Below are 27,455 nucleotides of genomic sequence, written 5' to 3'. Positions count from 1 at the left end.
GCCAGTAATCCAATGCGTTAGCTTGCACTGGGGTAAACCTGTTTCTCCAGGATGCACAAAGGGTTCCAGGCCCCATGGACACAGCCTCCCTGGTTTAGCTAAATCTGGTGAGAAACCTCAGAAATGGCCTGACCCCTTTCTGTGACTGGACAGGATTCAAATTCAACATCCAAGATCCCCAGTGAGCTTGCCCACTCAGCTTCCTGAGTATTGCTGGAGTGCCAGGTGCTACTTTAATTTCTGCATGTATTTTAGTCTATTTCTGTGCTTTGCTCTGTTCCATTGTGTTTTGTGTGTGTGTGTCTGTGTGTGCACGCACCTGTTTTAATTACTGAGGTTCTATAAAGTTTTAATATCTAACAGGGTTAGTTCCCACCTCCTTGTTCTTCATTTTGAGAGCCTGTTTCTGGACTAGTCTTGTTTAGTTTTCTATAGGAATTTTAGGAACCAATAGGGTAATTAAAACCAAAAAACTAAACCACACAAGATCTATCAATCCTATTAGTACTTTTATTGGGATTATGTTAAATTTTACTTAAGGAGAACTGAGATGTTCATGAATCCACAGTCGTCATTCACCTTTCTATTAGACTGTTTTATTTGTAAGATGGGAGTAATAATACCAGTCTTGTAGGAGTGTCCTCAGAATTAAATGAGAAAATGCATGCGAAATAGACTGGGGGCGAACACGTTGCTTTGCCACTTAGCTGTGTGAACTTGGGCCTGGTAGGCTATTCTGAACATTGCTTTCTCATTTGTCAAGGATAGATATAATTTGCATCTGCTTCACAGGACTGTAATGAGGGTGAAATCAGACGAAGTGTGCCAGTACCCAGTAATCTGCCTGGAACATAAGTGCGCAATAAATAGCTGTTTTTCTAAAACATAGGCCACCCCAGGGCAAGGGAAGTGGACTTAAGACAAAGCAGCTTGGCGTGGTGGCTCACGCCTGTAATCCCAGCACTTTGGGAGGCCGAGGTGGGAGGTCAGGAGCCTAGTTCGACCAGCCTGGCCAGCGTGGTGAAACCCTGTCGCTACTAAAATTACAAAAAATTAGCGGAGCGTGGTGGCAGATGCCTGTAATCCCAGGTACTGGGGAGTCTGAGGCAGGAGAATCGCTTGAATCCGGGAAGTGGAGGTTGCAGTGAGCCAAGATCGCGCCACTGCACTCCAGCCTGGGCGACAAAATGAGACTCGTCTCAAACAAACAAACAAAAGAACGAAAAGAAAAGAAAGTAAAAGAAAAGAGCTTGGAGGGATCCACCTCAAGTGCAAGGCCCCAAAGTCAACTCATCTTTCCCAGAACCTATGTCATCGTCGGTTCCCACTTCCGACTTTCCCGGTGCGTCTGGGAAGGGAAACTGCGATTTCAAGGGTCCCAGGCCGTTCAGGGACGCCAGGACCCAGCCCCGGCCCAGGGGGCCCGGCGCTGCCACGTCTCGCACGGTCAGTCCGTCGGACGGAGGCAGGCGGGGCCAAGGCAGTGCCCGACCCAGAGCGCGATCCGTCATGCCTTACGCCGGCCATTCTGCGGCCCGAGTCGCTGGTGTGGTGGCACCGGGGCAGAGAAGCGTGACTCTACGAGGGGGCGGGGCCAAGTACGCGCCCGGAAGTCCCGGGGAGGGGTGTGACGTACATCCGGCGAGTAGCTGGCGGACCCGAGTGCTGCTGGTTAGTGTTCTCTGAGGGAGGGCTTGAGCCACTAGCCGTTTTGCCGAAGGAGCCCCTCAGGCCGTGAGTCGGGGGGCGCGTTGGGGAGGGGAGTTGGGGCCCGAGAGGCTAGGGCGGAAGGCGGGGAGGTCGGGGCGGAGGCCGGTCCTGGCGGGATTGGGGGGGGAAGTGACACGCAGGCGGTTCTGTGGGGCCGCTGGCTGATTCTGGGCGGGGACGGGCCGACTCGGCCGGATCTGCTCCGTCCCTTGCTGTCGTCTTTGACCTGGGGTCCCGCTCGGGGGTCTTGCAGCTGCTGATCCGGATAACAGTTTCTTGTCTGTACCGTGCGCTCCGGTTTACGAAACGGCTCCATGTTCTCTGTCTCGGAAGAGCCTCACAGCCCTGGGTGAGGCGGGTGGGAACCCTTGATGATTATCCCTGTTTTATAGACTCGGGGTCTGAGGCTGGCCAAGCCTCCCCAGTTAGTGTGAGCGCTTGAACCTGGTCTACAGGCTCTTAGTCCAGGGCTTTCCCTCAAGTCAGCACTCGGTTGTCGTCCGATGGCTTGGGTCGAACCCTGTATTTTCTCATTCCACCTTCCCCTTTGCTCCTGTCTGGTCTCTGCATGGAAAAATGTCCTCCTGTGCATTTGACATAGATTAGCGTTTTCTTCACGATTCTAGCCAGTGGTTCAGGAGCATCTTTATCCTGATTCCATCTGCTTCAGTTGCGACAGGGGCTTAGGGAGATTTGCCATGGGGCTGACCTTTGACATTTACCCCGCCGCTAACCAGAGTTAGCTAAAAGCTGGCCACTTACTACCCAAAATCTGCCTGGAATGGCGTCTTAAAGTTGCCCTGAGTATGTATAAGAAGGAATGTGTAAATTTTTAAATTGGCTAATGATCAGATTGGTGCACTTTCTTTTTCTGTTAACATTTGTTTGAATCATTTAGCCCTGGAATTTCCAAGTTTTGATTTTGGGTACATTAGCAGTATTTTGTTGATAGTTTAGAGAACTACCTTAAATTTTAGATTACTCTAACTTCCCATAAGGTGGTAGAATGGACCAAGAATAGAAAATAAATAGAATGCTAGTTAGAAAACACCATTCAAAAGATGTGATGAGTTATAAGGAAGAGAACTTCAGAAGATCATCCCGTGTAGCTGGTGGGTTAAAGAAGTTTTAGGATTTTTCTTTTTCCAGCAATTTTGTGATTTGGGTTTGAATTTTATGTACTGTTAACAGGAAAATCGTAGGCTTTGGTGTTAGATAGAGATGAGGGTGTAAGCCCTGGCACTATTACTTTTTCAGTTGGGCAGTCTTAAACGACTCAGCAAAACTAGGAGTATCCTAATCTTCATCTTGTTAAATGAGGCCAGTGATCCCTGCCTGATAGTGTTGGTGTGAGGATGAAATCAGATGTACAAGTACTGTACACACTGTAAAACTACTGATGAGTTGATGCAAATCCTGAGATCTTAAGGAGAGAGGAGCCACCAAGGCCATTTTCACCTATTGAGGAGGCTGAGATGAGAGGATCTCTTGAGCCTGGGAGGTTGAGGCTGCAGTGTGAGCCATGATGGCAACACTGCACTTCAGTCTGGGAGAGACAGAGTCTTGGTCTGTCTCAAAAAAAGAGGGGTGGGGGGCATTTTCTTAACTTTGGGTAGCAGTACAACCCAACTCTTTGGGTCTAGTAATTACTATTTTTAACTCACCTGAAGAGTTTCTTCAGTTGACCTCCCCTCTGATCACTCCTTTATAATCCAACGCTTCTATATACATTTGTACTACACTGGTTTGCAGTCAACACTTTACAGACTTTTAAAAAATGTTTACATCACTTTAGAAGTATTTTCAACTAGATGAATTCTGCAAAGGTGAAAAGGAGAAAATGCCACAATTCAAATAATTTTCATGGCAATTGAACTACTTTAATTTTCCATTTTATTTTCCCTTGACAATCCTGCTTTGAAGCCATTTCCTTTGGAACACACAAATCAGCAGCAGCCAGGACTTAGCTACTTGGCTGCTTTAATTCCCTCCAAAATGATCTGAGTGGCCATGACCTTAATGAGGGGTGTGCTCTAAAGATGAACTGCGCTTCTCCAAGCAGTAGATTGGGAAAAGTATAGGAGGATGTCTGGTTTGAGAGAGTTGCAGAGGAAAGGCACTTTGTTCTTTTACTTATTTACAGCAAATGGAAATTTAAGCACAGGAGCTTTATTAAGTATATTTAAGTCATTGGACTCCTTAAAGTGCAGACTAAATTTCCAGACAACACTATTAGATAATGTGCTAAATGTGGTCTGTCTTGCAGCTGAAATACATTTAAATGTTACCGAAAAGGCCAAAAAAAAAAAAAAAAATCACCTCATTAGTATTTTTTCATAAAAGCTTAGTATGTGCCTCCACCCAAACTGCCAAACTCTATTTGGCTCTCATTGGTAAGAACCATGAAAACTAAACATTAATTAGGCCCTAAAATTTATAAATTAGGCCATGGGCCTGATAAAAAAAATCCAGTAATTGGATGAAAAACGTACCATCTTTACTTTTCAATTTACTCTCTTTTTTTTTGAGATGGAGTCTTGCTCCGTCACCCAGGCTGGAGTATCCATGGTGTGATCTCAGCTCACTGCAACCTCCACCTCCTGGGTTCAAGCAATTCTCCTACCTCAGCCTCCTGTGTAGCTGGGATTACAGGTGCGTGTCACCACGCCCAGCTGTTCAATATATTCTTCATCTGGCATTCTTTGAATGAATGTAATGGGATTTTTTGTGGGTAACCCTTTTAATGATTACTGTTCAAGGATTTGATTGCAGTTGGTCATATCTAGTATAAAGCCCTGTGTTCAGATGCTCCTGCTGATGGAGAGGAGTAAAAGTGGGGACCTTCCATTTTTCTGCACCATATCTGAGATGCTTAGGCAAAAATTTAGCATGACCAGGCAATGCTGAGAAACCTTGAGACCCACCAATGTGTCTAGATCCTGTTCTCTCAGTTTCACTCAGAGGTCCTTTTGCTTATTACCAATATATGTAGACCTTTTAGTAGCTTTTGATAACTATGGGATACAATAGAAAAAATATTTTTAATATATCAGTACTGGTTAAGCTATTTACTTGCTTGGGAACTTATTGCTATATCCTGAACAAGTATTCTTTTTTTTGTTTGTTTTTTGTTTTTGAGACAGGGTCTTGCTCTGCCACGCAAGCTGGGATGCAGTGACACAATCATAGTTCACGGCAGCCTCGAATTCCTGGGCTCAAGCAATCCTCTTGTCTCAGCCTCCCAAGTAACTGAAACTACAAGCACACACCACCATGCCTGGCTAATTGAAAAAAAATTTTTTTTGCAGCGATGGGGTCTCTCTATGTTACCTACACTGGTCTTGAACTTCTGAGGTCAGGGAGGGATCCCCCACCCCAGCCTCCCAAAATGCTGGGATTACAGTTGTGAGTCACAGGTGCCCAGCCTGAATAAGTATTCTTATTTTAAGGAAATCTATTTGTAAAATGAGTTAGGGTATGATTATTCACACATGAAAAGATTCTCTTCTTATCCCTTAATTGTTCTCTAAAATAGTGATGTCATTTCTTTTTATAAGTTGAGACCTGTATCTGCAAAAATGGTTAAATATTGTTTGAGATAGCATTGGCAAATGGAGCAGGGCAAGTGGTGCCAGCCAGTAGAATTTTGGGTGACTTCTGTTTTTTAGAGCTGTTTACAGGATAGATTAATATGCTTTTAATTCAAATCAATATGCTTTTCATTCTTATTTTCTGCTTAGTACATCTAAGTGGCATTTTGATTCAGCTTATTGATGAGACTGATTCACATTATTGATGAGACTGATTTCCTAGAGGTGTTCCCCACTGGAAGACACAGTGGTGTGTCTAGGGAATGTGAATGAACCGCTGCCTGGAGGAGTGAGTCATGCAGTAAAAAAAAAAAAGTATAGGCATACCTCGGATATATTGTGAGTTCGGTTCCAAACTACTGAAATAAAACAAGTACAATAAAGCAAGTAACATGAATATTTTGGTTTCCCAGTACACATAAAAGTTATGTTTATACTATATTATAGTCTGTTAAGTGTACAGTAGCATTATGTCTTAGAAAATACGTATCTTGTGGCTAAAAAGTACTAACAAGCATCTGAGCCTTCTGAGTCATAATCTTTTTGCTGGTGGAGGATCTTGCCTCCGTGTTGATCCACGATTGATGGCTGTTGACTGATCAGGTTGGTGATTGCTAAAGGGTAGGGTGGCTGTGGCAATTTCTTAAAATAAGACAACAGTGAAGTTTGTTGCATCAGCTGATACTTGTTTTAAAGATAAGATTTCTCTGTAGCATGCAGTGCTGTTCAATAGCATTTTACTCATAGCAGAATTTCTTTCAAAATTAGAATCAGTCCTCTCAAACCCTGCTGCTGCTCAAGTAAGTTTATATAAACTTAAGTAAGTTTTTGTAGTTTTCTGAATCATTGATGTCATTTCAACAGTGTTCATAGCATCTTCACCAGGATTAGATTTCATCTCAAAAAAAACAACAACAACACTTTTTTTGCTCATCCGTAAGAAGCATCTCCTCATCCATAAAAGTTTGATCATGAAATTACAGCAATTGTCACATCTTCGGGCTCTACTTCTAATTCCAGTTCTCTTGATGTTTCTACCATATCTACAGTTACTTCCTCCTCCGAAGTCTTGAACTCCTCAGATTCATCCAAGAGGGTTGGAATCACTGTCTTCCAAACTCCTGTTAATATTGATATTTTGACCTCTTCCCATGAATCATACTGTTCCTAATGGTACCTAGAGTGATGACTCTTTTCCAGAAGGTTTTCTGTTTACTTTGCCTAGATCCAGTAGAGAAATCAGTCTATGGCATTGATAGTTTTGTGAAATATATTACTTAAATGAAAGACTAGCAAGTTGAAAATACTCCTTGATCCATGGGATGCAGAATGGATGTTGTTAGTAGACATTAAAACAACATTAACCTCAGCCAGGCGTGGTGGCTCATGCCTGTAATCCCAGCACTTTGGGAGGCCAAGGCGGATGGACCATGAGGTCAGGAGTTGGAGACCAGCCTGACCAACCTGACCAATATGGTGAAACCCTGTCTACTAAAAATACAAAAATTAGCCAGGCGTTGTGCGCCTGTAATCCCAGCTACTTAGGAGACTGAGGCAGAAGAATTGCTTGAACCCGGGAGGCGGAGGTTGTAGTGAGCCGAGATTGCACCACAGCACTCCAGCCTGCCAGACTGGCGACAGAGTGAGACTCCATCTCAAAAAAACCCCACCAGCCAAAGAAAAAACATTAACCTGTTTGTGCATCTCCATCAAAGCGCATGGGTGAGCAGGTGTGTTGTCAATGAACAGTAAAATCTTGAAAGAAATCTTTTTTTCTGAGCAGTAGGTCTTCACAGTGGGCTTAAAATATTTAGTAAACCATGCTGTAAACAGATGTGTGGTAGGCAGAGTAGATTTAATATAATTCTTTTATCATATTTTTTATTGGAAAACAAATATACAACTTGGAATGGATTTGCACCTGTTCTGCAGTAGTGCAATTTTTTTTTGAGACGGAGATTCACTCTTGTTGCCCAGGCTGGAGTGCAATGGCGCAATATCAGCTCACTGCAACCTCTGCCTCCTGGGTTCAAGCGATTCTCCTGCCTCAGCCTCCCAAGTAGCTGGGATTACAGGTGCACACCACCACGCCCAGCTAATTTTGTATTTTTAGTAGAGACGGGGTTTCTCCATGTTGATCAGGCTGGTCTCAAACTCCTGACCTCTGGTGATCCACCCACCTCGGCCTTCCATGGTGCTGGGATTACAGGCGTGAGCCAGTAGTGAAATTTTTAAGTACATATTGTTGACTGTCCATAGTCCATGCAGAGTTACAACTCCACACTTCAACAACATGCTGACAATTCCTAAAGAAAACTACCTTGCCGGGCGTGGCGGGTCACCCCTGTAATCCCAGCACTCTGGGAGGCCGAGGCGGGCGGATCACAAGGTCAAGAGATCGAGACCATCCTGGTCAACATAGTGAAACCCCGTCTCTACTAAAATATAAAAATTAGCTGGGCATGGTGGCACATGTCTGTAGTCCTAGCTACTCGGGAGGCTGAGGCAGGAGAATTGCTTGAACCCGGGAGGTGGAGGTTGCAGTGAGCCGAGATCGAGCCACTGCCCTCCAGCCTGGTGCCTGGTGACAAAGAGAGACTGTCTCAAAAAAGAAAAAAAAGAAAAGAAAACTACTTTAAAAAAAGGTGTAACCCAGATGTTCCCTTATTTGACCAACTCCATCTAAGTTTAGATGTGCAGAAGGGCTTAGATATATCTAGAGTAAGCCACATACAACATGTTACTTCATCAGTTTTCTAAAATAAGGTTTCAGGGCAGTGACAGTAGGACAAGGGAAGAAAACATGGAGGAATGAAGTTCTAATTACTATGCATGCATTTTTTTTTTTTTTTTTTTACAGTAGGGAGAAACCTTTTATAGATAAGTTACAAAATGCAAATAAACAATTTTGTACAAGAAATTTAACATATTCTGTACAAGATGTTCACTTTGCTGTCATCATTTGTACAAACTCTATAGTTTACTTGACCATCACCATCAATATCTGCTTCCCTGATCATTTCATCAACTTCTTCATCGGTAACTTCACTCTTAAGGTTTGTCATCACATTGCTAAGTTCTGCAGCACGAATATAGCCATTGCCATCCTTATCAAACACATAGAATGCTTCTCTGATTTTTTTCTTCACTGTGTCTTTCATTTTTCTTCCTTCATTGTTAGAAATTCAGGGAAGTCAGTTGTGCCATTCCCATCAGCATCTACTTCATTAATCATGTGCTGTAACTTTGCTTCTGTGTGAGTCTGCCTGATACCTCATTACAGTTCCCAATTCATTGTTGTTGTAGTTCCATCACCATCTTTGTCAAATAATGAAAAAACTTCTTTTAATTCTGCAACCTGCTTTTTAGTCAGCTGGTCAGCCATGCTGCAAGTGCTGCTGGTTTCCAAGATGCAGCCACACAACCACTCTGCTCACTTACTCGCTCCACTTGGACTGATTTAGTGTAATTTTAAGGGCCTTAGGATTTTCAGAATATAAATGAACATTGGCTTCAACTTAAAGTCACCTTGCATTAGCCCCTAACAAGAGAGTCAGCTTATCGCTTGAAGCTTTTAAGCCAAGCATTGACATCTCTGCTAAGCATTGACATCTCCCCTCTAGCTATGAAAGCCCTAGATGGCTTTTCTAATAGAAGGCTCATATGCCTACATTGAAAATGTGTTGTTTAGTGTACCCACCCACCTTCATCACTATCTTGCTGCACCTGCTACATCAGCACTTGCTTTTTTACCTTGCGTTTTTATTTTTTATTTTATTTCATTTTTATCAGCAGTAAAGCTGTTTCATTTTCTTGATGTTCATGGGTTCATTGGAGTAGCACTTTTAATTTTCTTCAAGAACTTTTCCTTTGCATTTACAACTTGGGTAACTGTTGGGTGCAAGAGGCCTAGCTTCTGGCTTATCTCAGGTTTTGATATGTCTTCCTCACTAAGTTTAATCATTTCTAACTTTTGATTTCAAGGAAGAGACCTGTTACTTTCACATGGAGAATAGGGAGGCCTGGGATGGGGGCAGGATCGTAGGGGGAGCCATTAAGTTTGCTGTCTTCCGTGGTTGTAGTTTGTGGCACAACAAAGCAATTATAATAGTAATACCAAAGGTCACTGATCATAGATCACCATGACAGAAATAAGAATAATGAAAAAGTTTGAAATATTGTGTGAGAATTACCAACATGTGACACAGAGACAAAAGGAACACATGCTGTTAGAAAATGGTACTGATACACTTACTCAACTCAGGGTTGCCTCAAACCTTCAGTTTGTAAAAAAACCAAAATACCTCAGTATTCACAAAGCATAACTAAATGAGTTATGCCTGTATATTTTTAACTCCTAGTTCTCTGAGTATCATAGATCAAAAACTATTTGGAAACCAGTCATTTTTGCACATGTGAGGATTCTAGAGACTTTCCTTCAGGTGCAAAATCTGTCTCAAGAAAGATAAGAAGAATATTAGTTTCTCTTTGCTTTCTTGTTTCTTTCTTTTTTTATTTTGAGATAGGGTCTCCCTCTGTTGTCCAAGCGAGTACATTGGCACCATCATACCTCACTGCTGCCTCAAACCCCTGGGTTCAAGTAATCCTTCTGTGTCATCCTCCTGAGTAGCTGGGGCTGTTGGTGTGGGTCACTATGCTCAGCTAATTTTTTAGTTATTTGTAGAGATCGAGTCTTGCTTTTGTGCCCAGGCCAATCTTGAACTCCTGGGCTCAGGTGATCCTCCTGCCTTGGCCTCCCAAAGTGCTGGGATTCCCAGTGTGAGCCACTGTGCCCGGCTTGCTTTCATATGCCTGAAACATGGGACCGTAAATGTGCATCAGGGCTAGTGAACAAGAATTAACCTCTCCACAACCGTACTGTCATTCAGAAAGCTAATGTTTGGTACTTTCATATTTTATACAGGTAGTAAGCATTAATAATGTCTTTCATCTTTGAATGGATCTACAATGGCTTCAGCAGTGTGCTCCAGTTCCTAGGTAAAGTCATTTCCTTGAAATAGGTTTCAAAGTTTGTGCATGTCCTTCAATAACTTAAATACAAGTAGGCTTTGGTATGTAGAGAGCAAATGTGCTAACAATTTTTTTTCTCTTTAGGACTCTACAAGAAATCTGGAAAACTTGTATTCTTGGGTTTGGACAATGCAGGCAAAACCACTCTACTTCACATGCTCAAAGATGACAGATTGGGCCAACATGTTCCAACACTACATCCGAGTAGGTTTGAAAATATCAGGTGACCTTTTGATTTTTGAAGGTCAGTGCTAGGCTTAGAGGATAAATCCCTAGTTGATGGAGTTCTTTTATTAACTTAAGTCCCAAAAGCCAGCTCAAATGAAAAAGTTCCCTGTCAGACACACTCAGGTTATGTATTTATAGATCTAAACCTCTGGAACTTTGTCACTGTCTGTTGCCACTGGTCCTGTAAAGGGGCAAATCTCCTATATCTGCTTCTAAGAAGCAGAAAACAGCTTGGATAAAAAGAAACCTTTGGCTTTTAGAATAGTTTAAGAACATTTTCACCCTTGTATTTCTTTTCTTTGTTGGGGATGGGGCGTTGCCTGGGCTGGTCTCAAAACTGGGCTCAGGTTATCCTCCTGCCTCTGCCTCCCGAGTAGCTGTACCTACAGGCGGGTGCCACCACACCTAACTTCTTGTATCTTTTTCTTTACAAGGCGAAAGCATTGGTATTGGCTTATAGTACTAGTAGTTGGGCCTTGTTGGATTGACAGGTTTATTTCTTCTTTTTGAACAATTTTTCAGCATCAGAAGAGCTAACAATTGCTGGAATGACCTTTACAACTTTTGATCTTGGTGGGCACGAGCAAGGTAAGCAATGACTCAGCGGAAAGGATGGTATCTATTTAATGATTCTTTTTGTGCCCCTCAGCTCCTTTTAAAAGCAGTATGTCATTTTTACCTTTTAAATTACTTACGTTTTAGAATTAGGATCTTATTACTTCAGTGAAGTTGTTTTATTCATTTATTTTTAAATAATTTCAAACTTGTCAAAAATTGTATAAAAAATACACAGAAGTCACTTCACCTATACCTTTTGTCCAAATTTGTTAGTCACCTCTATATAATACATATTAATGCTTATTTTTTTATGAACTGTTTGTGACCATGTCATGCCCCTTTACTCTTTAATACTTTAGTGGTGTTTTCTGAGAACAAAGATATTTCCTTGTATATAATCATAATAGTTATCAAATCCAGGACATTTTATTTTTATCCACTCTGTATTTCCTGGTTTTTTTGGTCAGTTGTCTTGAAAATCTTTTTTATTTTCGTCTTGACCAGGTATATAGTGTCATATATTATATTTAGATATCAAGTCATTTTTGCATCCTTTATTCAATGAAGTGAAAGTTTGTAGGAAATTAGCTTAAATATTTGTAATTTCAGACTTGTTAAAAGTTGCAAAAGGGACTGTGTGATTACTCTGATGTAAGTTGATATTTTGTATACTCTACCCCTTTGGGACAGTTGGTGGAACATTTCCTTCTACCTTTTTGCTTTCCTCAGAAGTGCTTTTTGCCTTATTCAGGCTGTATCTGTTTGGTTTTCAGATTCCTATCAGGTGTTTTAGACACATACAGAGTGGCCATCTTTATCTGATGGGCATTCAGTTCACATCTGACAAGACCCTAGATATAGGAGTAAAACATTTAAGATGCAAGAATAAATATTCTGGGAAGGTAGAGAAAAGAAACTATTGAGACGCTGTCAGATTTACTCACTCGTTATTAAATTGAGTGGAGAAATCTCGTTTTGAAACATTAGATTGAGCTAATACAGTTTTTTTTCTTTTTTTTGAGATGGGGTCTTGCTCTGTTGCCCAGGCTGGAGTACAGTGGCATAATCTTGGCGTACTGCAACCTCTACCTCCTGGGCTCAAAGCAGTCCTCCCACCTCAGCCTCCTGAGTAGCTGGGACCACAGGTGCGCTCTACTATGCCCAGCTAATTTTTGTATTTTCTGTAGAGATGGGGTTTCTGCCATGTTGCCCAGGCTGGTTTTGAACTCCTGAGCTCAAGCGATTCACCTGCCTCAGCCTCCTAAATTACTGGGATTATGGATATGAGCCACTGTGCCCAACCTAATACAGTTTTAAAAAAATGTACAGTAAAATACAACATGGGTCATTTCTAGTTGTTAAGTCTAATAATTTTATAGTCAGTGATTTCATTAACATATAATTACATTTTAATTAATATTTATGCCCTGAAAAATCATGTATATTATGATCATAATTACATAAAATGCCAGTAAAGAAAAAAGATTGGGGCCAGGCGCAGTGGATTACACCTGTAATCCCAGCACTTTGAGAGGCCAAGGCAGGCAGATCACCTGAGGTTGGGAGTTCAAGACCAGCCTGACCAAGATCGAGAAACCCTCTCTCTACTAAAAATACAAAATTAGCCAGGCGTGGTGGCGCATGCCTGTAATCCCAGCTACTCGGGAGGCTGAGGCAGGAGAATCACTTGAACCCTGGAGGCAGAGGTTGCGGTGAGCTGAGATCATGCCATTGCACTCCAGCCTGGGCAACAAGAGCGAAACTCCATGTCAAAAGAAAAAAAGATTGGAAGAAAATATCAAAATATTGACAAGGGGTGTGTTTTGATGGAGGGAGTATAAATGATTTTGTTTCCTTTTTTCTGTAAGGAGCTTGTATTTTTTTCATTTGGGTAAGAATGGGTGAATGGAGAGTCTTTCTGCTTCTTCCACAAAAGGATTTGTAACTGCTTACAAATTTAAATTCAGAGCAAGATAAGACTGAGCCTAGACCATCTGGAGAACGCAGAAGGAACAGACACCAGATGGTTTTACATACCTGAACTGGGAATTGTAGATTATTTGGTGTGATAAATTTAGGTTTCAGGTTTGTTAAAAGTAAGAAGGGAAATGTGTTGATATATTTAGTTTTTTTTTATTTGACTGAGGAAAATCTACTTAACAAAAACACTTTTATATAATAACCTAGCCACCATTTTATAGAAGTTACTAAAATACTGTGTATCTGGAGGTTTCCTTTTTTTTTTCTTTTTTGTATAACTTAAAAAAAAATTTAACTTATAAAAGCAGAGCAGGTTTGATGTAACAAAATCAGTATAGAACTATGGAAAGTAAAATGGAAGTTTCCTTCAGCCTCTTTTTCCTAGCTCCACTCTTTAAAGGTAACTGATGTAGAGATGCTTCTTTATTCATTACATTGCAAGGGCTAGAAATGAATGGCTTAGAAATGATAGTACAATTAAATCACTGCTTCCCAGCCTTTATTGTTTCATGTCACAAGCAGAAAAAAGTACTATTTCTAAGGCATGCTGCGTTAAATATGGTAGGCTGAGATAACTGGCCTGGGGCCTTGAACCACTGGTCAGACCCAGTCCCCCAAGGGCTGAGCAGAGGAGTGTGTCAAGATACCTACATACAAGTTGGTTAGAAACTAACTGGGACTAAAGTTACATGAACAAGTAATTTGTATCCTGATGTTTTAACTCAGAGGTTGCAAACTAAACTTGGCTCCAGGGACAAGGCAAGTCATTTAAGTAAGTAAAATTGGCTGGCTGTAAGACAGCAGGGAAATTTTGTCAAACAAAAGTATTCAGACATAATCTGAAGGTGGCAGTCACTGCTTAGATCCAGCATGTGGATACGTAGGCATGGGATTGCCAGATGTTGCAGTTTTTCAAGAAAGGCAGAAACTCTGATTTTCAAATTTATAAAAACCATGAACCATCAGTTTGCATTTTGGCGAGTACTTGGAGAAACCCATAAAAATGTCTAATCTTACTGAAACCTGACCAAGATTTGTCCATTTTATAGACCATTAGGTTATTCATTTTCACAATGTATATTTTTTACTGATGCAGCTACAAACTTTGTCTTTTAGCACGTCGGGTTTGGAAAAACTATCTCCCAGCAATTAATGGGATTGTCTTTCTGGTGGACTGTGCAGATCATTCTCGCCTCATGGAATCCAAAGTTGAGCTTAATGTATGTTTATGTATTTTGTCCTTTTTTGGCCTCTCTTTTTTTTTTTTTTAAGGAATATAGCTTAGTAGTGCTAATGATTAGTCATTCCAGTTAACATTTGGCAAAAAGACCTAGTTGCAGGAGGAAAATATTTTAAATCTAAGGCATTGCTTGTCCATGTCCTGAGAAAACTCAGCTCAAACTTGAATAAATTAACTGTTGTTTCTATCATACAGTGACTGTATGGCTCAGTTTGCTCAGGATACTCCTCATTTATGCCTGTTGTCCCAGCATAATTAGTAGTGTTCCATTTCATGAGTCACAAACAGTAATTCTTTATAATTAGTGTTGACGTAGTGAAAGCCTAAAAGAGATAGTAGAATTCTTTACATTCTTGAATCTGCATTTTCAGTTTGTGCCTACCCATGCTCCCTCTGAATGACTTGCCAGACCTTCCTGGTTTGTTCTCAGTCTTCAATTTTGGTTGCATGCATCCTTTGATACTATCAAGGACTCACTTTCATGTTTTTTCTTTTGTCAACGTTGCATTTTGATGGTTTCTATACTATTGGCTTTGTTATCCCTGCTCTCTACCCTGTATCTCTTCTTTCTCTTTGATTTATAACTTCTTGCATTCTTGTTCCGGGCAACTTGAACCTGTCTTGAATTTATTTCTAAGTATGTTTCCCAGATCTGTAGCTCTAGCCTCATGTAGAATTGCCTGCCAGGCAATCTTTACCTTGCTTTTTTTTTTTTTTTTTTTTTTTAAATAGACAGGATCTTGCTCTGTTTCCCAGACTGGAGTCCAATGGTGCGATCACAACTCACTGTAACCTCAGACTTCTGGGCTCAAGTGATCTTCCTGCCTCAGCCTCCCAAGTAGCTAGGACTACAGGCATATACCACCACACCCAGCTAATTTTTAAAAAAATATTTTTGTAGAGACAGGATGTCTCATTATGTTACCCAGACTGGTCTCAATCTCCTGGCTTCAGGTGATCCACTGACTCAGCCTCATGAGGTGCTGGGATTACAGGCATGAGCCACTATGCATGGTCTCCATTCTCGTTGTTTAAACTCCTCTCTTCACACTTGATTTTGGACCTATCTTTCCGGCTGATGCTTCTGTCTCTCTGAGAAGCACTAGTTCCTCTGGTTAGTCCTTAAATGTTGGTATTCTCCAGAGTCTACTTTCTCCCAGGCTGGTCTCATCTACTCCCATTCCTTCATAAGACCCATGCCTTAGGTATTTCCTGGGTGGCAAAGTGCCTATCTGTGAGGGAATATCCAAATTCATCACAGTTTAAAAAATTAAGGGTATGCAGTGCAAGAGCAACTCGGGTAGCTGGAGTTTCTCTATAATCTCCTTTTAGTTTTTCAGTTTGAGTTTTGAGAGTGTAGTGAGCACGCTCAACAGTAGTTTGACCTGTTGGATTATATGGAATGTCTGTAGTATGTACAATAGCAAAAGTTGTACAAAATTGAGTAAAAATAACAGAAGTATAGTCAGGACCATTATTTGTTTTAAGACAATGAGGCAGACCAAGGATAGTGAAGGCAGCAAGGCAAAAATTACATGTTTGGCCGCTTTCCCTGAGAGCGGCTGGGTGAAAATAAAACCAGAATAAGTATCCACCAGCACATGTAAATATTGCAAACGGCCAAAAGAGGGTATATGAGTTACATCCATTTGTTACAAGGTGTTTGGCTTAAGACCTCTGAGGTTTATAGCTACATTTTGAACTGGGAGGAAAGTTTGGCAGGCAGAGTAAGTTTTAGCAATCTGTCTAGCCTGCTGTCTGGTAAGTGAAAACTGTGCAGAGCACTAGTGTTTTGATGAAATGTTGCGTGGGATTTCTTTGCCTGGGAAACAGGTGAACCCACTAGACAGCGGGGAGACAAGATTGTCTACAGCTGCATTATCTTTCTTCAGGGGACCTGGGAAATTCGAATGTGATCTGGTATGTCCATTAAATATAGGATACTTTTGCTGGTGGAGCATGCACTGCAGAATCGTAAATATTTGAAAAATCTCTTCTGAGGCAGAGGCAATGAGAGCCATTTCTAAATGTTGAATGGCTCCCACCACGTACTTGCTGACTGAGTAGATATTAACTGCTTGTGAGTGATCTCTGAGAACCATATACTGAGCAGAAGTAAATGGGGTGGCCTCCACCTGAGAGCTGCCTGTCATAAAATACCTGACTTGTCCTAAACGGCTATCATTAGGAAACACTAATTGAACTAAAGGAACTGGCTTAGTTTGGACAATTTTAGGAAAAATAAATGGATATTGTTGTGCAAATGAAAGTATTTAAATGAAGGACAATGACATGCTATCTGTCCTGTAAAATCTGCAAAGGCTAGTCCCCGGTCCTGAGCAAATGGCCACAGCCATGATTGTTGAGTGCTGTTATATGGCACAATGACTATATTGGGGTCTTGACCAAAGATCTGATAGCATCGCTCTCTACCCTTAGCTATTAGAGAAGCAACTGTTGAATAGTAAGGTGTTAAAGACTTAGGTGAGGTGTTAGCCAAATGTAACCACTCCATAAGGGAGTCTTTCTGCCACAGCACTGTAGTGGGTGTATGAGCGAGCAGTCTGTAAGATAATTAGATCTAAGGGAAGCTGTGGGTTAATGCAAGTTAACTGAGCCTGAACTATGGCTTCTTTTAACTGTTTAAGAGCAAGTTTTGCTGGTTCAGTTAAAGTTCTAGAGGAAGTAGGGTCAGGATCACCCTGCAAAATAGTAAAAAGTGGTGTTAATTGGCCAGTAGTCAATTTTAGCATAGGGCGAAGCCAATAAATGTCTCCAAGGAGTTTTTGAAAATTATATAAAGTATGTAAACAGTCCCGGTGAATTTGCAGCCTCTGAGGATGAATAGTGCGACCAGAAATGATTGTTCCTAGATATTTAAAAGGAGCCAATTTTTGTACTTTTTTTGGTGTCACCATCAGACCAGACTAAGGGCCAATTCTAAGTCCCCAAAAATTTGCCCTAAAGTTTCTTCAGATGAATGTGCCACAAGAATATCATCTGTATAATGAATGATATATGCTGATTTGTATTTTTGTCTAGTAGATTTTAAAGCAACTGCCACAAAGGACTGACATAAAGTTGGGCTGTTAGCTGTTCCTTGAGGAAGTACTTGCCAACAATACCATTTAATAGGCACTTGAAAATTTGTGGAAGGTACCGAGAATGCAAAACGTTTCGGGTCATCTGGATGCAAGGGAATGCATCTTTAAGATCCAGAACCAAAAGATGATAATCTAACGGAATAGTAGTTGGAGTGGGTAAACCTGGTTGCAGAGCACTCATGCGCTGCATTGTGGCATTAATGGCTTGTAAATTTTGTAATAATTTCCATTTGTCTGGACTAAAATTTCATCTGTGTAATCAGTATTTATAATTCCAGGTACTAAAAAATTTTTTTGAAGTAAGACTATTATGCCCAACAAGCATCCCCACAGTTCCAGAAGGCAGTGGTCCCCTCTCACTGCCCTGTATTCTCGGGTGAAATGTCCCTTTTTGCCACACTGGAAACAAGTTTTAGATTTCTTTTTAGGACGTTGTCCTGGAAGTTTACCCTGAAGAGCAGAGGCTAAAGTCAGTTTTTGGACATATGCCGGACCAACCTTTGCACAAAGGCAAATGAAGTCATTTAGAGTAGGCTTAGCCTTGTAAGGTCTCAAAGTGGCTTGGCATGTTTTGTTGGCATTTTAAAAAGCCATTTGCTTTGCTAACACATTGCCGGCTTCTGGGTCAGCTATAGCCATTCTACTGCCTGAAGCAGGCGGGCAATAAAGTCTGCATATGGTTCCTCTGGTCCCTGGATAATTTTACTAGGTTCCTGGGACTTTTTACCTTTGGCTGGAAGAACCCTCCAAACCCGTGTAGCACAAATATTTATTTGCCGATAAGCCTCTAAAGGATAGCCAAGCTGATTTTGTAAGGGCTCAAAATTTTCACTACCCACTAACACATCCATAGATACATTTACACCATGAGCTGTATTGCGCTCAACCTGCTGGCTACATCTATCAGAGTAATCAGATTTCCATGTTAGATAATCTCCTGGATCCAAGCATGCTTTTGCAAGGTTATACCAATCCTTAGGGGCCAAGGCGTCATTGGCCAAGGCATCCAAGAGAGTTACCACAAATAGGGAAGTAGGTCCATAAGAGGCTGAAGTTGTTTTAAATCTCTGAGTAATTTAAAAGACAAAGGATCGTGCTGTCTCAGCATCTGTCCAGGATCTGGAGGTACTAGCACAGGGCATACTTGAAACCCTCAACCACCTCTCCTTGTGTCATTGCCCCACGTAAAGCAGCCTGCAGGGGGCAGATCTTAAAAGGAGTTATATTGTGTCCCTTGCGTTTTCCTTGTACAAGCCCTCTGGACTTTGGGTCTGCAAAGTTAAGAGCTGCAAATGTTTGAGGCCAACAGTCTTGCTCCTCTCTAGTTATTTCATCCTCTAATTTTTGTTGATGCTCTGGGGGCAGGGGCTTTTCTGAGCCATCTCCATCACCCTCTTCAAAAGAGGAGGCAGTTTTAAGTAAGTCTTGGGGTGGCGGAGGGAAGTCCATATGTGGGGCAGAAAACTCAGCTGCCTTGGCACTTTCACTTGTCTCCTGGCCTTTAAGAGATACCGAGATAGCCTGAACTCCCCTCAGTGTTTTAGAGCAGTAATACAATTCTGTTGGTCTGAATATCCTGAGGTTAAGTGATAATAAAATATTGCACCAACACGATAAAGAAAATCACAGTTTAAACAGAATTACTGAAGAAGTGTTTTCTTTAAACTTGTCTGCCTCATGTTGGCAGTCTAAAGCATCCCTAATCAAAGACCAAATAGTAAAAGTATAAACCGGCATCATCTGAGGTCCCTCAGCTGTGTGTTTGTTGTGTAACTGCTGTCCTACTCTCATCCAAGTAGCTAAACTAACCGTGTCCTGTTCTGGAAACCACGGGCAAATCTGCTGCACAAATTTTAGAAAATTTTCTAGCTGCTCTTTATGTACACAACATTTTCTGCCCCTAAGGAGGGCGAGCAGCACTTTTACATATAACGAACTATCACTAGACAAAGAATTGCCTGCTTAGCCCTTGGTGAAAAATCTAATCCACTCACCCTTTATACCCAGGTCTGGTGAGCGTCCCCTCACCTTACTCTCTTTTGGTTCCCGTGCTCAGGTCCCTGTTCGGGCGCCATGTCTGGCATGCACTGCATCCCGCGCTGCACAAGGGTTCAAAGACCTAAGAGGGAACGGCAGGTGATAAGAAAGACATACAGACAGACATATATAAAGCTGGGCCAGGTGGTCCAAAAAGCTGATGATGTCAGTCTCTTCGGCCCTGTCCTGCCTCTGAGTAGTACTTTACTTTGTATTTCACAAAGCACATAGCAGACAGAGGGTGCAGTTACCCAGAACAGCCTGTGGTTATAATTCTCATACTTGTGTTAACATACCTCAGCTAACGACTATCTTGCAGCAAGGTCAGTGAAAGCTGGTTATCTTTTGCTAGGTCCGACTGCTCTTCTCCAAGACACACACATTCCCCTATTATGGTTTCACTTCTCTGAAGTTCACCCAAAGTTCAGAACAGCCTTGCTGCTGATCCCCCCAGAGTGGGTGGGCTACTCTGGCTCTCTATACCCACCCACCACCTACCTGGACATGCAGTCCAGAAATCTGAATATAGATCCCACCATGACCCTGATATGCACTGTAATGCTAGAAGGAACTTTCTCAGACTTGTCAGTGCCTTACTTAATATCCTTTGATACTTCTTTTCAGGATGAAATCTACAAATCTTTTGCATAGCATGTAAGATCATTCATGATGCTCCCTCTGTTTCTTTTTACTGCCTACCTTGAACTACATTCCAAAAAAACAACTTAGCCGTCCTTGAATATGCACAACTAGCTACTGCCTGGCTTTTTCACCTGTATCTCTCCTCAACCCTCACTTTGTCAGCAAATTTTAAAATACCCTGTAGGAGATAGAGTTCAGATGTGACTGCTTGTGGTAAGCCTTCACTGACCTCTGAGACTGTGTTAGACTCCCACCTTACCAATATCTGTTGTCTTTACTGATTTTCTTACAGTTTTCTCTCATTGGACTATGAATTAACGTAATAGGGACTGTGTCTTGTTTCTTTGTGAAACCCCTGCACCTAGCAAAGCATTAGATACATGATGTACTTTGTTATTGCTTAATGAATAAAGGACATTCTTACTCTTATTTTGTCTAACATTTCCTGGAATTCAAGATGGGCAAAGCACATTCTTCTCTATCTCTTCAACTCTGCTTTCCCCCTCAGCTTTCCTGTTGGTGACAACTCGATTCCCATGCTTGAAATCTGATCTGTGCCTTTTTTGACTCATTTGTCTTTTTTTTTTAATATCATTTAGACATTGGTCTCTTCAATTCTTTCTTCAAAATGCCTCCCGCACTATTCATTAAATGCTCTACCTTAGGCTACATCATCACCTCTTACATGAACACCACAGATAGATACTATTTGTGAATTCATTATACTGAAAAATAAGATTTTATTCACTAACTTCTGGATTTGTGGTCTTTAGGATTTATTGCAGCTCACTTCTCACACTGGCACCATAATGTGAGTCATCTCTTCCCATCTGTTTACTTTGTTGCTACATGTCTATATAAATGCTAGAATCCAGCCATGCAGTACTGTGTGGCTTCCTGAATTCTTGTCCTACCACAAAGCTGTTGTTTATGTTCTTCCTTCTCCTTTACACCTATCCAAACCCTGTCCTTCCTTTAGATCCCTGTTTAGGTTGCAGATCTTTGCTGAGACTCTGCTCAAGCCCAAAATTGCCATTTTTTTTCCCTGAACTTGTCTTAGTGTTAATATTCTGTCCCCATTCATTGTGATACTTACCCACTATGTTGTGTTCTTGGCTTTGTTAACATAAATGTGGCTAGGGGTAGTGACTTATGCCTGTAATCCCAGCACTTAGGGAGGCTGAGGTTGGTGGATCACTTGAGGCCAGGAGTTTGAGACCAGCCTGGCCAACGTGGTGAAATCCCGTCTCTACTAAAAATACAAAAATTAGCCAAGAGTGGTGGCGCATGTCTGTAGTCCAAGCTACTCAGGAGGCTGAGGTGGGAGAATTGCTTGAACCTGGGAGTCAGAGGTTGCAGTGAGCTGAGATTTAAAAAAAAGCCATAAATGTGAACCTAGAGTAAGGATTTTTTTGAGGGCAGGAATGTGTCTTTCCCTTCCTTTTGTGTCCTCAGTGCCTGAGGTAGTTACCCTTCCTATTGTATTCCTCTCAATGCCTGAGAAAGTTCTTTGCACACACTGGGACTTGGTGAATATGGGACTTGGTGAATACTTGGGCAGTTCCTGTAGTCATCTTTGAGGCTCTGTAGCCAGAGCATTCATCCTTGTAGGACTGTGCTGAGGGACATCCTGAGGATAGTTTGTGGCTGAGGATAGTTTGAGATTAACTCAAAAGTTAAGGGTGGGGCAGTTCTGCTGCCTTGTAAATAAATAGGCTAAAGTTGCAACTGTTTTGAGGCACTTAGGGGATTTTTACCTAATATCATGGGTTGTGACCTGATTTTCACTTTACATTAATGCCTTAAAAGATTAGTGGAAGTCAGAGTTTTCTTTATCTGGTAGACTTTTGTAGATTCCTTAGTTTTTTGGTTTTTTTTTTTTTTAATTTTTAGGCTTTAATGACTGATGAAACAATATCCAATGTGCCAATCCTTATCTTGGGTAACAAAATTGACAGAACAGATGCAATCAGTGAAGAAAAACTCCGTGAAATATTTGGGCTTTATGGACAGACCACAGGAAAGGTAAGAGAAAAATCTTTAGGTGACATATAAAGGACATTTACAGTTTTTAAAACATGATGTTTCGCTACCTAGATTACCCTTTTCTTTTAAAGGTTTAAAGAGGCGTAGAATTTGTTTTACTGTGGGTATTTTTTAAACTCACTAGAGGCAGGAGGGTGTTCTTTAACATTTTACATGGCATTCATTCATCGGGTATTTGAGGAAGAAGGAAATGGTAGAAAAGGCAAACTTACTCTTTTTAGAGTTTATTATTATCTTTCAAATCTGATTCTGAGAAATTGCTTTTGAAATAGCCCTTCTTAGCCAGAAAACAATTTTTTTTGGGTGGGAGATTGCAGGTTATGAAGAAGAATAATCATCTCAATCACTTTCCAAGCATTGAAATCAAAGCACTTGATGATATTATCCTCAGTGCTTCTTGCTGAGAGAGGTAGGACTGTTAGCCCCACTTTGCAGAGGCAGAAACAGAGAGTGATTTGTTCAGGTCTACACAGCAAGTCAGTGATAAAACCAGGAAAAGAACTTGAGTCTTCCAAGTCAGTAGATTTTACTGTCTTCATTTGGAAGGAGGACTCCTGTAGAAAAGCAGGCTTGAGAGAGAGAAAACCTAGATCAGATAAGGTTAAGTGGGAATGTTTCTTTTCTTTTTAGCTTGGGGTTTTGGCATATTTAGTTTTTAAAAATCTTTGTTGTCTGTGATCTGTGATAGCTTTCTGACTTTTTTACATGGTTCCTTAGTCTTACCTCTTCTTGATTATCTGCTTCTTTATAGAAATACTTCGTTTCTTTCATTTAATTTCTCCTGTTTTGCATGAGTGTTAAATATACATGAATTCTTCATTTCCTCAGTGCCACCTGTTATGAGTGTTTATTTCTGCATGCTTTTGTTTTGAGAATATCCTTATTTCTAAAGGAAATATCCTTATTTCCTTTTCTGCATCAGAGAGCGTGCTGGTTCCGTAAGTCCCAGTGGCTTTTTTCTTGGTATGCTTCCATAACTTTCCAGATGAATGTTGGGTGTTCAAAGCAAATGCTCTTCAGAGAGAGAGAGAGGCTGGGAATAGAACCGTGCTGCTTATTCTATCCTGAAAACAAGAAGCCTGGGGAAGTCATCTATATGGCCTCGATCACATTTCTGTAATTAATACCTACTTATATTTGCTTTTAAGGAATGGATAAACTGATTGTAGAGATCATCCTTTCAATTTCTTCCACTACAGAGATGCTAACAGTCCTTTCTCCGTTTTGCCTCCTTTAGGGGAATGTGACCCTGAAGGAGCTGAATGCTCGCCCCATGGAAGTGTTCATGTGCAGTGTGCTCAAGAGGCAAGGCTACGGCGAGGGTTTCCGCTGGCTCTCCCAGTATATTGACTGATGTTTGGACAGTGAAAATAAAAGAGTTTTACTTCTCTGGACTGATCCTATTCACAGCTTCCTCATGAACTTTTCTAATAGAACAAGGAAAGCTCTCCAACCATGTATGGCGTTGAGAAGCCAAGAGTCTCTGTCAACTCTCTCATTGCCCAGTGGTGACATGTGCTCTTCTCCACACTGTTGGGAGGTAATGCTGCCCCACGTGCTGGTTCAGGTCAGTATCCCGGGACTTGGAAGCTGGCAGGATTTGCCGGGTAAAGCTGTGTGCCATCATGGGGCACCTGAAAAGAAAAACACGTCTCACCACTGTGGTTGATTTCAAAAGAAAGTGCTTCTATTTTTTAAAGAAAGTGTTGTTAATGTAATTGGTATCCCTCCTAACTTTTTGAGTTCACAATTTACTTGGTCCAGAGTTTTCTATTCTTTTTTTTTTTAAACTAATTAATGACATTTAGATACTTCGTACAATTATGAACAGATACACATTGGAGGCCAGAGCTTATTTGGGTGAACTTACTCCTACTGAGTTAGCAGGTTTGTGAGAGAAGCTCCCCTGAGCTCACCTATCTCTCTGACTGCCTTGGAGTAGGCGGCATTACCTTGTGCACAGAAAACTAGAAAAGGGGCAGAACCCTGGCCTTGCAGTTGTGGCAGGTTTCCACTGTGGTAAGCTAGGGTCATTCCTCATCAAGGAATGTGTAGCAGATTGTTCACTGTGGAGGAGTTAATTATAGAGGGGGTTATTGTTATTATTCTTATGAAGTTACAGATTTCAGCCACTCTTTGCTTTTATACTTTTGTGAAATTTAACTTTTCTCTGTGGCACCTTCGTTTTTCATTTTCAGTTATAAAAAGTTACTTTCACCTCATAAAAGTTGAGAACATCTCTCATGTCACATACTGCAGGTGCGTCAGTTGCACAGATTCTAGGAGGATATTTTTCTGAATAGGAAGACAGGACAAAGTTAACAGCTTAAGGGCTCTTAATTCTGTGAGTTGAGGACTTAAAAGTATTGTAGCACTTGTTTGGATCCAGGAAACATGTATTCAATGGGCTTTAAAATTTCCATTTGCAGAATTTGGTCTCTGGCTGTTCCTGAGCTCTTTTTCTTACATTTTTTCTCCTTAGATACCTATTTTGTTGGTGTTTAAAGGTTAACCTCTGCAGCTTTTCCAGGTTTGTTTGGCTTGCTTTCTTTCCTTTCCTTTTCCTTTTCTTTTTCCTTTTCCTTTTCTGTATGAAATTGTCTTTCTCCATTGCAGAAATAAGCCTGGGGAAACACTACCCAAAAACTTTCTGTAGAGCTGTTCCTTTGGTGGCAGCATCACTTATTGGCAGTAAACATTCAGTATAAAAGCACCAGCATCCCTACTAGGGTGATGAGGATTAATTTTATAGCATTCCATTTTCCTAGTGCCACATGTGAAATTGGATTTTGATAATCTTAACCTGTATTCTACCCTTGTAGTTAAAGATCAAAAGATCAATTTCTTAGGAAAAGATTGGAGGTAAGAGATGAAAAGTTGGGAGATTGTCTTTATTCTAATGTGAGGGTAGAGAAAATTGGATAACATTACTGGGGTGAGAGAGGTATCGTTCTTTAGTGGGAGTTCTCATTCTTATTCTCCAGTACTGACTTGTTGGGAAAGCATACTTTTTCACTGCCAGGTACCGAATGCAGAGGCTCAGTGAAGTATATGTGTGGGAAGCGCATGCATTTCATTTATTAGCAAGCATAGCTGGATTAAGACAAAATTGTTGGTTTGGAAAGGGGTTAAAGCCTTAAGTGAACAAATCTAGCTAACAGTGAATGAAATAGGTAGTTACTTGCATATTTTTAATTTCCTTTGGTTAAAGGTTCCCCATACTTCTCTATTCAGAGACATGAGAAGTATGAGTCCTTCAGTGTTAGTTTTTTTTTCCCCTTATTTGTCCCTTGTCACTTTGTTGCAAGCTAGAAATCTGTGGGTTATACATAGGGCAGCTCTTTGTGAAAGTGGTTTATTCCACTGGAGAAAGGGGATTGAAAATCAGAACCAGTGTATTTCTTGCCCCACGGAACACTATTCCGAATAATAAGATAGCTGAAAGAAGCTGCTGTGGGGAGCTCGACTCCAGACACAGAATCAGCACCTTGTACAGGAATTCCCATGAATTACGACTTCTCATTCTGTTTTATCAGAGTGCATATATGTCCTATTTCAGGAAAAGTAAAACAGTCATTTACAAAAGAAAGTCAATCTGTATCCTAAGCATTTTAATAAAAAGTTAAAAGAAATGTATGGTTTTCTTTCTTCTTTTTTTTTTTGCATTGGTTTGTTCTGAGTTCTGAGTTTGAACAATGCCATTTGTTTAGGGAGGGATCTGAAAGTTCCCTACATAGAGGAAGAGACATTTCGGGTGCATGTGAGATATTTGAATTTTGCCACCAGGAGGGGGAAAGAGGCTGGAGCACTAGAGGTAATAGATTTAGTACTATTTGAGAGATTTGGAACATGCTGTGGACCCAGGGTTGTTGGTCATCTCTGCAGCAGGATGGGGATGCCAGATGTTTGAGCAAAATCTCTTATTAACATGCTAGCAAGGACTAGCTCTAGTTTAGCTATGTGTCACTCATTTTACACAAAATTAGAATTGGCTGAGGTAAATGGGTTGCCTGAGCTCAGGAGTTTGAGACCAGCCTGGGCAACATGGTAAAACCCTATCTCTACTAAAACAAAAAATTAGCTGGCATGGTAGTACATGCCTCTAGTCCCAGCTACTTGGGAGGCTGAGGTGGGAGAATTGTTTGAACCTGGGAGGTAGAGGTTGGAGTGAGCTGAGATTGTGCCACTGCACTCCTGCCTGGGTGACAGAGCAAGACTCTGTCTCAAAAAAAAAAAAAAAAAAAAAAAAAAAAAATGCTACATCTGGCAAAATGGGAATTTTCTAGTGCATTTAGTAAGCTTGTAGGAAGCCTTGGTTTTAGAAAGCTTCAAATGAGATCATAAAGCTAAAGTACTAGGACAAACAGTGGGAAACAGTGCAACTAGTTCTTCTCAACTAAGTATTAAAGTATTGGAGGTGTCCTCTTGTCTTTGTTACTATGAAAGGATGCTATGGGTTGTATGGGCAAATGGGTTGGTTTTGTTTGAGGCGGAGTGGAACATGAGATTAAAGGCTCAGTCACTGAGCCTAGCACTCAACAGGTCTTACCTTGGCTGTTCTGGCTGTGACTTGGGACTTTGTACCATGATCTGCTGTAGACACTAAAAAACCCAGTGCCTAACAGTTCATGCTGGAGTCTTGAGCATTACTGAGGGAGAATCACTTTTAGAGAGAGAGGTTTTTTTTTTTTTTTTTTTTTTTTTAGTTCGCTCTGTTGTCTCGCACTGTCACCCAGGCTGGAGTGCAGTGGTATGTACATAGCTCACTGCAGCCTTGACTTCCTGGGCTCAAGTGATCCTCCCATCTCAGCCTCCCAAGTAGCTGGGACCACAGGTACGCACCACCACACTTGGCTAATTTTTAAAATTTTTCTAGAGTTAAGGTCTCACTATGTTGCTCAGGCTGGTCTCAAAACTCCTGGGCTCAGGAAATCCTCCTACCTCAGCCTCCCAATGTGCTGGGATTCCAAGTATGAGCCCCTGTGGTTCACCAAGAGAAAAACTCTTAATTGCTAGAAAGTTGAGATAAAGAAATTTTGCTGTGATCAAGCCATCTTCGGTGTCATAGAACCAAAATAAGACTGCCTGCTATGGAAGATGGCCTAATTTTAGTCCTGCCTCATACTATCATGGATAATCGTTTTCCTTTCTCTAGCAGGTTTGTGCCACTGGGAGTACTGGGAGCATTATCCCATGTTGTGCTGGGGTTTACCAAGCAGTGTTAACTTTATTTAAAGAATTCAGGCAAAAGATTAGAGAACTTAAGTAGCAATTGAATATTTTTTCATT

The 27,455-nt window shown here is 41.1% G+C and overlaps 1 protein-coding gene and 1 pseudogene across 2 annotated transcripts; one reads left to right on the top strand and one right to left on the bottom strand.

Moving 5' to 3' along the window:
• The first annotated feature begins 1,618 nt into the window (after positions 1–1,618).
• SAR1A (secretion associated Ras related GTPase 1A) lies at positions 1,619–25,798 on the top strand. Of its 2 annotated transcripts, none has more exons than XM_012460322.3 (7): positions 1,619–1,671; positions 10,225–10,298; positions 10,416–10,535; positions 11,082–11,147; positions 14,214–14,317; positions 22,014–22,145; positions 23,404–25,798. In XM_012460322.3, exons 2-7 carry the CDS (start codon positions 10,241–10,243, stop codon positions 23,518–23,520), a joined length of 597 nt encoding a protein of 198 aa, XP_012315745.1. In that variant the 5' UTR covers positions 1,619–1,671; positions 10,225–10,240; the 3' UTR covers positions 23,521–25,798. The 2 variants fall into 2 exon arrangements, with proteins under 2 accessions (XP_012315745.1, XP_012315744.1); XM_012460321.3 differs by having other exon boundaries at positions 1,631–1,734.
• LOC105722656 (calmodulin-1-like) lies at positions 8,153–8,685 on the bottom strand (annotated as a pseudogene).
• Positions 25,799–27,455: the final 1,657 nt, after the last annotated feature.

Source organism: Aotus nancymaae, unplaced genomic scaffold (assembly GCF_030222135.1).
Source record: "Aotus nancymaae isolate 86718 unplaced genomic scaffold, 86718_ANA_hifiasm-v0.15.2.pri h1tg000010l, whole genome shotgun sequence".
NCBI lineage: Eukaryota > Metazoa > Chordata > Mammalia > Primates > Aotidae > Aotus > Aotus nancymaae.
The sequence above is the reverse complement of the archived record's forward strand: the minus strand, read 5'-3'. Positions and strand labels throughout refer to the sequence as shown.

Excerpts from the sequence above, each read along its gene's own strand:
- SAR1A (XM_012460322.3), top strand. The coding sequence starts at position 10,241 with ATGTCTTTCATCTTTGAATGGATCTACAATGGCTTCAGCAGTGTGCTC. Across the intron at positions 10,299-10,415 it reads CAGTGTGCTCCAGTTCCTAG|GACTCTACAAGAAATCTGGA; the intron begins GTAAAGTCATTT and ends TTTTCTCTTTAG. Across the intron at positions 22,146-23,403 it reads ATGGACAGACCACAGGAAAG|GGGAATGTGACCCTGAAGGA; the intron begins GTAAGAGAAAAA and ends TGCCTCCTTTAG.